The sequence below is a fragment of the Chaetodon auriga genome, chromosome 3, assembly GCF_051107435.1.
Source record: "Chaetodon auriga isolate fChaAug3 chromosome 3, fChaAug3.hap1, whole genome shotgun sequence".
NCBI classification, from domain to species: Eukaryota; Metazoa; Chordata; class Actinopteri; order Chaetodontiformes; family Chaetodontidae; genus Chaetodon; species Chaetodon auriga.
The window spans coordinates 29,383,997-29,395,977 of record NC_135076.1 but is presented as its reverse complement, the minus strand read 5'-3'; the positions used below and the strand labels follow the sequence as shown (position 1 = coordinate 29,395,977).

The window sequence follows — 11,981 nt, the reverse complement described above, 5'->3', positions numbered from 1 at the left end:
TGCCTTAAAACAGAACGTTTCCCTCTGAGATGTACAGCCGACGTAGAAAGAAGCAGAAAATGGAAACGATCAAGGATAAATACCACAAAACTGTACTTAGGTACTCCACACTTGTGCACTGGCCTGGTCACAGTGAGCAGGTTTAAGAACAGTAACAGTCAGCTGGAGGCATCTGATCTGATTTTCTGTTGACTGGTTGGTTTTCTGTGTTGAATTCATGGCCTCAAGGCTTCATTAACGGCTAAACTGGTAACGGAGGATGAAATAATGTGTTGATTAGCTGACGAGTCGATCGACAGACAAATAATCAGTAGATATTGATCATCAATAAATCACTGAAGCTGTCTTTCACACTGAAGCGTTGGACATGGCTCTCTGGTTCCAGCTTCTCTTTATTTGTCTCGTGTGACTTTAAACTGAATATTTTGAGGATTTTTTTGGATGTAATTTGGAAGTTCTGATCGATATTTTTTACCATTTTCAGTGAATTGATTAACAGATAAGATAAAAAGCAGATTCTTCAAGAATTCAAATAAGTAGCTGCAACCCCAGACCTCCAGGGGCCCCGAGAGCTCCGGATCCAGAACATTCATGATTCAAATGTAGGGCCAAATGTTAGCATGTTGTTAGCATGCTATGAGACAATCAAGCACGCTCTGTGAGGCTCTGTGCTGTGAGCTAAATGCTAATGTCCACATGCTAACATACTCGAGTGTCGAAGCCTTAAGGTTAAAGTTTGAACCGAAAACACATTCAAAGGTAAAACAAGTGTCTCAAATACGAACTGTTCAAGGTTAAAGGTCAGCCTCTGACATGTGACCTGGGGTCTGGATGGGGTCTGCCTCATGTCTCAGTCTCTGAGTCGTTCTCAGTCCCACCGAAGATACATTTCTGCTCTGAACTCATCATTCAACCTTTTCTTCTTTCCTCTCCCATCAATCATGTGACGACCCCTCAGATTTATCTGGTGACCCTTTGGGGGGCCCGACGCGTCTTGGGTTCCAGCCCCGAGTGTTTTCTCAAAAGCCCCAAACCTCTCTGAGTGCACAGGCGAATGTTGCAGCACAGTTCTGTTATTGTGGAAATGGCGCCATCTATAGTCCAAACACCGTCATGAGGGTTACAGTTATGGACATAAAGACATTGTCCATCAAAATGGCCCCGAAGTAAAGTTATATAAACACGAATATATGTCGAGAATCTGAATATAAATTTAGATTTCATGATAAATATACATATTGATCATACTGATAGATACTGAAGTGTTGTATTATCTCAAATGGCTTTAAAAATAGTGCATATAGTAAACGACCCCCCCCCGTCTTCTCTACACCTGGTCAAAGAAACATGAAGAGCCGAACTCTCCGTTAAAGCTCGAGGCGTGTCGGGACTTTCCGCCTTCAGCGTGAGAGGTTGAGATATTTTGATGGGCCACCATGCAATCACATGCAGGGTCATACCATTATGTGAAAGGAGGAGGGGGGCAGACTCTCCAAAGACAGCGAGTGTGGTGGTACAGGCCAGGAGAGACGGGGGAGCCACGAAGGGAAGGGATGAGTCACCGCAGCATTTCAATGATATCAGAGACCGCAGAAGTGCAGAATTTGTAAAACAGAAATATCGGTCGAACCCCCATCACTGGTTTGAACCGGTGAGGTGACGTCATTAACAGCTTATATAGCGGCACATCTGCAGATGTTTGACTGGAATGACGGGCGACGGGAGCGGAGCTCGAGGGCATGGAGCCGAAGGACAGACACAGAACCTTTAGGACACTGACAGTCGGTGAGTTGATTCACGAACTGCGTTTATAGGATCAAAAGACGTGAAACCAGACTGTGACTTTGTGTGGTTTGAAGTGAATCTGTCAGTCAGGTCAGGTGTGAAGTCTCCGCCGACTCGACTCCGAAAACTTCACTATCGGAGAAAGTGAACGTGAGAGCAGAGAGCAGTTCAGCCAACAGTGAGAGTGACACCGTAATCCTTAAAATGAGCTGGATCACGGTGTTTCCTCTGCGGCACGAGCCGCAGCTCAGCAGCACGAGATACAGATCTGGACGTTATGACACGTTTTCAGCCTAAACAAGCAGCCAAACCTGTGCTGAAAAAGGTGACGTTTAAATAAAACGTCGTATGAAACAGTGTCAGACCGTATGAGAAAGTTCCAGAAAGGGCTCCGCTGAATGTTCCTCGAAGAGGCGGAGGTTTGGCAGCTGGTTTTGGGGCTTTCCACCTGAGCTGCACCGGGTTGGGTCAGCTCTGCAGCCTGAGAGAGGAGGCACAAGGGAAAGTCCGGGAAGCACCAGGAGAAGACACGGAGGGGGCACAGTGTCCTGGTCTGGACTCTGCCGTGCAGAGAAAACCCCCACGGAGGCTTTATCTGAACACAGTCTGAACATCCGGACAGATGATTCTCATTCAAAGTCAATCTCAGCTGCGTTTTCCGAAAACCTCAAACCAGGAGGTGTCAGACCTCTGAGGAGCTGCTCCTCAAAGTCTGAAAACACGTGACTACAGAGAACGTACAAGTGTGGAAGTGGCGCTAAACAAACGAGGAAGAAAAGATGAATCGATCAGTAGATTAAAAATAAAATAAAAAATAAAATAATAATAAATCGGTTCTGTCATCTACAACATAGATGACATGAACCTCAGTGAGTCACAACGCGTTCTCACAGTCAAAAACGGCTTTTAATCCGGAGTTTGCCTCCTTCACTTTGTCTCTGAGCCTGCGGTGGAGTCCAGCCAGGAAACTGCACAGCCTCCGTGTGAAGTCAGTCATATTAGAGTGGAAATAAGATGCAATGAACAATTTATCAAATACAAGTTCGTGTTCAAGTGGCTCGTGACGTGAAGCAGTTAAGAAGACTTTTGGCTAATCATGTGATGTTCATGAAAACATCTTCAGAGTTCATTGAAGACCCGCTCAGCTCTCAGTCGAGGACACGTGGCTGTCCACCACCTGACAGCACAGGACATCAGCCGAGAGCGTGGAGGCCGCAGGCTGCAGGCTGACAGGTTGGCTCTGTTTGATTCAGTCCACTGCAGCTGCACAATAATCCTCAAGACAGAATGATGTGTTCATGCTCACATGAAGACCAGGCTGAAATTAAAAAATCCCTCAAAGTTTCACATCCTGTTTGACAGCAGACACCAGGAGTTCACAGTCATGCTGACAGCTGATATCAGGTCATTTCATCACTTTTGGACCTGATGTGGCTGTGAAAACTCTCACTTTAAAGCTGATCGCTGTTAGAGTTTGTTTTAAATCCAGTTTCACATGTGAATCTGATTTGATGTGGTATTTTTCTTTCCCTTCCCTTTTTAAACTCTAACACGGTGATATCACAGATATGAGCAGTCTACGGAGGCGTAGGTCTGAAACCTGAATTATCAACAATACCAGTCAGTAACGTTATGTCTGCTTTGCTGTTAAATGACAGTGAATCAACTGAATGTAGGCTAAAGACACAAGGTGCAAAATGAAAATCAATTTATGTCTGACAAAAGACAAAAGATGTAATAAAAAATCTGACGATAGACGAACATTATGAGGGTGAGGCTGAAAACAGACCTGCAGCTCATCCAGGTTATAGCCGGCTCCCGGAGGACGGGCCGACATCGTTCACTGGTTCACTGTAGCAGGTGTAGCACATCCAGGCAGCACAGAGGGTTTAGTTAAACTGCAGTGTGTCCAACACATCCGCCGCCTCTTCAGTCCGAGGACGCTGTCTGTTGGCGTAAAGGGTGAAAACATCGAGGTCGACATCAAATTTAAATAAATACAATTATTTATTTGTCTGATTTATTTAAAGAGGCTGTAGAAATCTGTAGTTCATCAGCAGGTCAGGACAAAAACAACAGCACAGAGTAAAAACTACAGCTTCCAACTACAGGTGATCTGACCGAGCAGCAGCTTCTGGAACGGCGGCGAGAAAAAAGCCTCGGCGCCACAGACGAGTCATTCTTTCACTGGTGTTCATACCACGCTCCACCTACCACAGCAGCTGTGTGGACGGCCTCGTTGTGCGCTGCTCAAACGTTAAACGTAGCTCCACTGCACCCACAGGACACACACGTCGTCCCTGCTGTGCGTTTGAATGCAGGCTGGCTGTAGGTGGACTCTGACGATGGATGTGTCAGTTCACAGCTGAGGCTGAGGAGGACTTTTCTGTGTCTGTCCCATGATGTCTGTGGCGTCGTGTGTCCTCTGTTCTGTCTCTCTGTGTCCTTTGTTGTCTGTAGATGTTTGGATGTGCTTTTCTTGTCTGGTTGTGTTAGATCTTTATGACATTGTCCATAATGTCATCAGTTTTACAGGTATTGTCATAAACCAAAGTATTGGTCAGATTAAAGTGTTGACCTGATGGTGGCGCGTGGTTACAGTTCATCCTGAGGGGAACATGAATGTCTGAACCTCCTTTCATTGCAGTCCATCCAATCAGTGGTGAGATAATTCACTGACAAGCAAACATGCATAATTCCTCTGGTGGCACAGTCAGAACTCCTGTTTTTGTTTTTATTGCCACTGGTTGTGTGGTACAGTAATGCACTGCAGACTTTCGGACATCGATGGCGTACATCCAGTGACCTCCACGCGGTGAACCCACTGCAGCACGTTAACACCTGACTTTACAGTTTAGTTGCACATTGAGTGACCTGTGATGTGTTTTTGCTTCAGTTTCTCTTTTAGTTCGTCTGATGTTTGCTGCGGCTGCAGCAGAGTCTCAGTCAGAGCTAACCTGCGAGGTCAAACGACTATCTGATGGTTCGTTCCTGTACAAACTATCCGAACCGCTCAGATCAACCAACTGCGAAACATGCTGGGAGACTGAGACGGTAAGTCCAACACACTCCTGCACCAGGTTTCTTAGTGAGGCTCTTTAACAAGCTCTAATGCTGAGATCAGACTACAGGATGATTCTGCTCTTTGAGACGGTCACTGATAGTTTAGATGATCAGAGAGTCAGAATCTCTGCTCGCAGCCACTTTGTCCCCGAGTTAATAGAACCAAATATTTAGCGAAGACGTGCAGATCGGCGGTACTCTGAGCTCACGTTCGCTGGACCTCAGCTCAGGACCTGCCGGGTCAGTGGCTTCCCTCGCGTGACACAAACACAGGAAATGACTCGCTTCCCGAGCGCCCCTGGTGTCGCTAAGTGATTGTTTGGCTTTTAGAAAGTTGCTGTAAGGCCGTCATGTGTTGTTGCTGAGTGGCGGGAAAAAGTGTCTGACGGTGTGACGTAATACCAGCAATGATTCAGTGACTTTCCCCTTTGCCAAGTGTTCAGCTGGAGGCATCTTCTCGGCCCGTGAATGCCTCTGGAAACTCCCTGCAGCTCCACTTCTTTTCTTCGTCTCATCGTTGTTTTAAACAGTGTGATGAAATCTGACGATCTGTGGAAAACCCTGCCCGAGCAGTGACGCTCAGGGAGAAAAACAAGTCTGTTCACTTCACGTTGACACAGAATGCTGTCGCAGTAAATCTGACTTCTTAATGGATCCGTTTATTTCCAGAAAGACGTCATCGCCCGCAGCCCCCCCCAAAAAATGACTGACCCAGTCCTGAATGTGACGAGCCAGTGCATCACCCTGAAACGCTGCGTGGACCACCTGGACTACATCGAGGACTGTATCCCGAAGGTAAACAACTGCTTACGTTAGCCTGTTAGCATGCTAACATTTGCTAGCTAGCACAAAGTACAGCTGAGGCCAATGAGGCATAAAGCAAAGAACTGGTTTGAAATGTTGACCTGGTGGTGGCGCTAGAGGAAAAGTCAGGGGATCACCAGAGTTGGTAGGATTCATCCTCAGGGAACCCTGAATGTCCAAAGACTAAAAGATGGACTGACTGACAGATGGACATTACCCATATCCCATCTTTAGCCTTGCAACAGCATGGCTAAAAAGCATAGCTTCAAAGCTAATTTTGATCTAAAAAGTTGCCATCTAACGATTAAAGTGTGACCCGACCAAACGGCCGCAGTCGTCGTAGCACAAGTGTAGTGTTTGAAGACGAGTGAATCTAACTGAGCTGTCCTTGGTCTCCTGTCTCCTCCTTTCTTCAGGACGTTCGAGAGGCCCACTGCAGAGGTGAGTGCCAGCTGCAGAAGAGTCGCTGTGCCTCTGTCATCTGCCCACGCAGAGCTGTTGCAGAGCAGCTGATGTGGGCGGTTTGAAAGAAAGCTGGAAACACTAAAGTCACAAAGCGGTCGCTCGAGCTAAATGTTTCCATGTACACTGAAAGGTGTCGGGCAGATTTTACTTAAAGGTAATAATTAATATTGTGTGTTTCCTGGTGACTGAAGCTCTTTTGATGACGTCTCGTTGTGTCTCTTCTTCTGCACTGATTTAATAACATTGACTGGAGAATCAGCTGTTTATCTCCATCAAGCAATGACTCACAGCAGCGGTGGATGGAAACAAGCATTCATTCATCTTTTCTTTTTTTTTTAAATTAGCTTAAATTTTGCTTTACATTTGGATGGAAACTGCAATTAGACTAAAGCTACAACATGATAGAAACATGAATATCCATCTTCTCGTCTGACTGATTTGTTCACGTTCTCTGTGTTTTCTAGTTAACTGCAGCCTTCTCATGAACAGCACTGATCAGCCCACCAACGGTGAGTCAGGTTTGATAGAACGATGCAGAACATTTGAACATTTCTCACCACACTTTCAAAGAATCCAGCAGAGAAAAGTAAAATAAAGCTCTGAACTTTTTCTAATTGGTGTTAGAGCCAAAACTGAGAAAGAGTTTACAGTATTGTTGAGCTTGTGGTTTTCACCTCGAGTGCTCTGAAGTAAGATAGGAAGTGGAAATATCATTACTGTGATTAATGTGATGAAATCCCCTCTTTGTCATTCGTCTTTGCCAACGCTGTCACGAAACGTCCTCTTGATTTTCTGAACACTGTTAATCAGCAGATGTGGTTTTGGCAGCACGCCGCCCTCAGTGTTCCTCTGTGAACACGTTTGAGTATGAAAGTAACAAAGTGTTAATAAATCAAATTCATTAAAAATTACAAAAGAATTTTCAAATCCTGCAGAGTTTTGGCCTTTTTTGCTCTGTTACAAGAGTTCAGTAAGCAGAGTGCAGATCTCTGCCAGGAGTGTCTTTCTGAAGCAGAGGAGGATAAGATAAGATAAGATAAGATAAGATAAGATATAGATAAGAAGGTGAAATATCTGAGGTGACGGGTGAAGCAACCAGTGGAGATTTACAAAGCTTTGAATAAAGTTTTTTTGTATAGTATCGTGTAGTGGACAGACGGACATACAAACATATGTTTAAATGAATAATAAAAGAAGATTATTATAAGATTATAATATAATATAAGATTTTTACTGATTAGCAGCATAGAGCTCAAGCTGACTGGGTGTCATTAGTTTTTGCAGGTTTTTGGTCATAAACCAATGACATAAAATTCATCCTGAGAGGAACATGAATTTTGCAGCAAGACGATGTTTTTGAGATAGAAACATGGAATGACCTGTTTTGCTCGTCTTTGTGTCCTTGCAGTGAACTCCACTCAGACCTGCCTCTTCGGGAGTTGGTGTCCGGACCCGCTGACATTTTGGATCAGCAGCAGCATCCTTATAGCTGCTGGTGCTGTGTGTCTGGGGCTCTGGAGAACCGGCAGATGCAATAGACGAGAATCTGCCGCCAAGATAATTTCATACACTCCTGCAAATGGACAGAGAGACGATGACGTCGAACAAGGTCATGTGATACAACACAACGGCATCTGAACAACGCTAACGCTAACGAGCGATGCAATCAGTGCTGTAGGAGAAGAAGAAGAAGAACAACAATAATAATAAGAAGACAGATAATATTTTAGATTTTATATAATTTTTAAACTACTACTACTTACTATTAAAATGAAATTAAATAGAAATTAATAAAATATGCTACATACAAAATTTATTACATATAAATATGTATAATGGGATATGTGACATTATTCTTATTATATTTTAAAAGTTACAGAGCTATAGAGAGAGGATGGTGAAATAAGCAGTACGTACGAAAGAGAAGTCTAAAATGATGGTTTTCACTTTGTTTATGGAGGTTATTCCAAAGTCCAGGAGCCCGATGTTCATAGAAAAAAGAGTTTTAAAAAAGAAAATAATTTTCCGTTCAAAATGTTGCTTCTGAAAACAGATTTTCTCTCTGAATTTTGCTGTCAGCTGTTCGACATAGTCACTACTTGTGTGGCTAGTTAGCCAGCTTCGAGATAGCTGCTATCTAGCAAGTATCAAGCCAAAGTAACTTGCCAAGTAAGCTCGCCCTCTACAGTTCGCTAACTGTCAGCTAACTATCAGTTAGCCAACTTGCAGTTCAGTTTATTAAGAGGTTTCTTGTCATTTGCCATCGACCTCCGTCTCAAAACTGATCAGTAATCATGTCGCCTCTCGTTTGTGGAGCAGCACACTCTGTTACAGCAGGGTACGGTCAAATTGAATGACTAGCTAACATCACAACGACAGCTTCCTCCGTTTTAACTATCCGTTCCCTCAAAGATCAGGACTGTTTGAGCGACCATGAGAATTTACATGTTGAAGTTCACTGAAGCTCTGCATTGGTTTACTTCCACTGATGTAGACAGCTCCACTGAAACAACCGATTTTGGTCTGAAAATGATGTTGTGATTGGACACGAAGCAGCCACGTGACCCTGAAAACAGGGAGTCGGTTAACTTGTTTCAGGTGGAGTCCGTGAACTTGTTCCGGGTCTTTTGTGTCATTGGAAACATAGAGCGTTTTCCTGTCGTAACGTTCACCTTCTCAACCTTCTCCGTTGTCGAGAACAAATTTGCAGTGTCTGCTCACAGATTCATCTTCATCTGTTTGGCTTGTGGCCATAAATCATTGGTGAAGTTCATTGAGAAACACTTCAACCACACACTAGTTGTTAACAAGCCCTCACTGACTTCCTCTCAGTGCTTCCTCTTGACGTATTCGCCTCCTCAACACCAGCTTCAGTAAAACAGTAAGCCATATTTACAGAGATGTGATATGATGTGAGTCAACAGTTTAAGAACTTGGAAATGAAAGTCACACTTTTCTGAGTAGCGTTACAGCCACGGCTCAAGTATTGCAACAAAGATGCGAGACAGTCAAGAGTTCAAGGAATAACCAATGGCACAACAACCGAACCCACATACACTTCAAAATGCTGTATGGCTGAAATCAGCGCAACCTTTTCAATGGCAGAATAATTCGCCTGAAAAGAAACTAAGATGATGACCATTGCCCTCATCATCAGATTGTAACAGCACAGCACCCAGCAAACCGGCATCCACCTGCAACTTAGATGGACGATCCATCCGTGGAGTTACCAGAATAGGAGGCCTTTCCCATTTCACCTGCTGCATACAAACAATGTCTGAAGCCGTGTAGATGTTCAGATATGTTTTAGCAGGTTCTGAACAAGAAAGATTATCCTGCAGCAAAACCACCGGACCGCAGACTGTGTGTCCAAACACAGGTCATTCAGCTTAAAACCTGTACTCCAGTCAGCGTATTACCTCTCGTGCTGCTAGCAGTAGCCACGGTAAACCCTCCTCCCAGTCCTGGTTCAGCTCGATGCAGTTTGTCCACAACAGACTGGAGGGTCTGGTGAAAGTGTTCTAGCGTCCCCTGACTCTGAGCGTGGTAACTGGTAGACACGACATGACACTGCCTCAGGACTTGAGGAAACAGATGAGAGGAGAAGTTTGAACTCTGATCACAGGACATGCTGCAGGACATCTTGTTGTTTGGCACGTAACAAATAATTACTGTCAGCTTTAGAGCGTGGCAGCGAGCCAACACAATCCACAATCACATACCCAAAAGGCAGAGAAATAGCTGGAATAGGAAACAGTGGTGCTGGTTTGACATTCTGGTTAGGTTTTCCTGTTAGCTGACAGGTGCGGCCTGTCTTCATGCTATTAGACACATCCTTCGTCAGAAATATTTCACGACGACGCCCGCAGGACATGATTCCTACATTTAGCTGGAACAACTATTTGAAAAACAGGTTTACCCAAGAAGCTTTCACTACGTGGCACCCATTCCCTCACCAGCAGCCCACCTTGTAGACAATACCCCACACAGCACTCTTCTCCTGGGAGGACACAGTCAAACATTTCCAGAGAGGAGTCAACTCTCAGTGTCTGGATCGTTATCGGAAACAGACGAGAGAATCAGGCACAGATAGCGATTAAGATTGTCTGGATGTTCTTGATGCTGACTTTTAGGTGTTTATTCCCAACATGCACTTCAAAACGTTCGCCTGTTTTTAATAACTGCTCCTTGGTGTGCTGTCCGAAAGACTCTTCCGGCAAATGTCACCAGCCTCCCAATTACCCTGGAGGTCAAAGGTCGTAGGTCACAGCACCTACAGAAAGGGTTGGATCAAAAATCCAGTCACCAAATAATGATCTATGGTTGATAGTTAGGGAATGGAAGTAAGCAAAGGAAGAGTATCACAGCACGTGACTGCTTTACCACAATAATGTGGCTTTGGATTGTCAGAGCTCACACTGATAATGATATTGATCTTCCTCTGTGGAAGCTGGGAGATTAATTTATCATAATCTCTTAGAAATAACAGTCATATATGTCCTGATGGACATGTTGTCTCAGTATTGTACAGAGGGTTTAATGTCTGACATTAAGACTTGAATGAATGTACAGGCATGGAGCTTGTGCACAGGTCAGGTTACATGTTTGATTTCAGGGCTTCTGGACTCTGGTTTGAGCAGTAATCACCTTTTATGTGGCCTTACTGTCAGGTCCAAAGCTGTTTCACCTTATTTTAATGTTTCTTCTTCAATGACATTGTATATCTGGTGATTTATTGAGTATTGTTGACTTTTAATGGTGTTAGAGTCAAAATATTTGACATCAAACATGTTAAAAAAAGGTTTTGAATTATGTGGAATCAACTGCTGAGTTTGTGCCACTTAAAGCTGCATTCATTATTTTTATTTGTTTTATTTTCGGGCACTTGGAGGCAAAGACACAACACTGAAATTAGGGTATAACTATCGATTATTAGTGATTAGTCATTTTGTCTGTAAAATGGCCACAAGTTGTAGACATAATTCCCCAGAGCCCAAGAAATTCATATTTCTTGTTTTAGTTCATCAGTGATCCAAAACACAAAGATAGACAGTTTACTATCGTACTGAAAGTAATAAAGAAAAGCATCAAAATCTTGAAACTGAGAAGCTTTAACCAGCAAATGTTTGGCATAGTTTTCTTGATCAATTGTAATAAATAAATCGAGTAGTTTGTCGAAATTTTATCGAAATAGTTGCCAAAACACTGAGATGGACCAAAACAAACTGGGACCTGAAAGAGGCTAAAAAGTTGAGTTGTACTCAACAACTTTTCATATAGAGTCTCCTTTGATCTGTTCTTAATATGAAATTATTGATAATGCAGCTAATGCACATAAACACATAGTTGATGTTATTTCATTTTCCTTTTATTGTCTATGTTCTTTTTTCTGTCTCCTTCTTTATAATTGCTATTGTTGCTGTCTGTAACAACGTAACGTCCCCGGTGTCGGATCAATAAAGTTTTATTTTATCGTACCTTAAAGACAGTGACCTACTGGTTAGGTTTTTAGGAAATCTGCTGTCTGTATTCTTGATTCTATTATGGATTTCTTGTGGGTTATGTATGTTGGACCTAATTATAAATTTTGAATCTATGGCTTTTGGGGTATGCTATAAAATTTTGTGGGTTTTTTTGGCTTAATTGTGCTGGAAAGTTTTATGCTAAATAAAATGATTTCAAATAGCTGTCTGACTGGTCTTTCAATATCAAATGTATTGCGTCTCAGAAATCGATGTTGAAGGATTTACTGATGTAAAAATTCTTATCGTGCAGAACGGCTCTGTTAAAGGTTATATGTTTATAGATTGATATATGGCTCTGGTTTCATAGCTAACAAATGCATGTAAGAGTATTTTAATGTT

The 11,981-nt window shown here is 43.2% G+C and overlaps 1 protein-coding gene across 1 annotated transcript; it reads left to right on the top strand.

Annotated features, from left to right (window-relative positions):
• The first annotated feature begins 1,503 nt into the window (after positions 1 to 1,503).
• Positions 1,504 to 11,880, top strand: LOC143318817 (uncharacterized). The gene is made up of 6 exons (XM_076727320.1): positions 1,504 to 1,785; positions 4,682 to 4,839; positions 5,518 to 5,643; positions 6,069 to 6,093; positions 6,582 to 6,626; positions 7,526 to 11,880. The coding sequence occupies exons 1-6, from the start codon at positions 1,740 to 1,742 to the stop codon at positions 7,753 to 7,755; spliced, it is 630 nt and encodes a 209-aa protein (XP_076583435.1). The 5' UTR covers positions 1,504 to 1,739; the 3' UTR covers positions 7,756 to 11,880.
• Positions 11,881 to 11,981: the final 101 nt, after the last annotated feature.

Bases quoted from the DNA above. Each gene is read 5' to 3' on its own strand.
- LOC143318817 (XM_076727320.1), top strand. From the start codon at position 1,740: ATGGAGCCGAAGGACAGACACAGAACCTTTAGGACACTGACAGTCG. The intron at 4,840-5,517 runs GTAAGTCCAACA...GTTTATTTCCAG, and splicing joins CATGCTGGGAGACTGAGACG to AAAGACGTCATCGCCCGCAG. The intron at 5,644-6,068 runs GTAAACAACTGC...TCCTTTCTTCAG, and splicing joins TCGAGGACTGTATCCCGAAG to GACGTTCGAGAGGCCCACTG.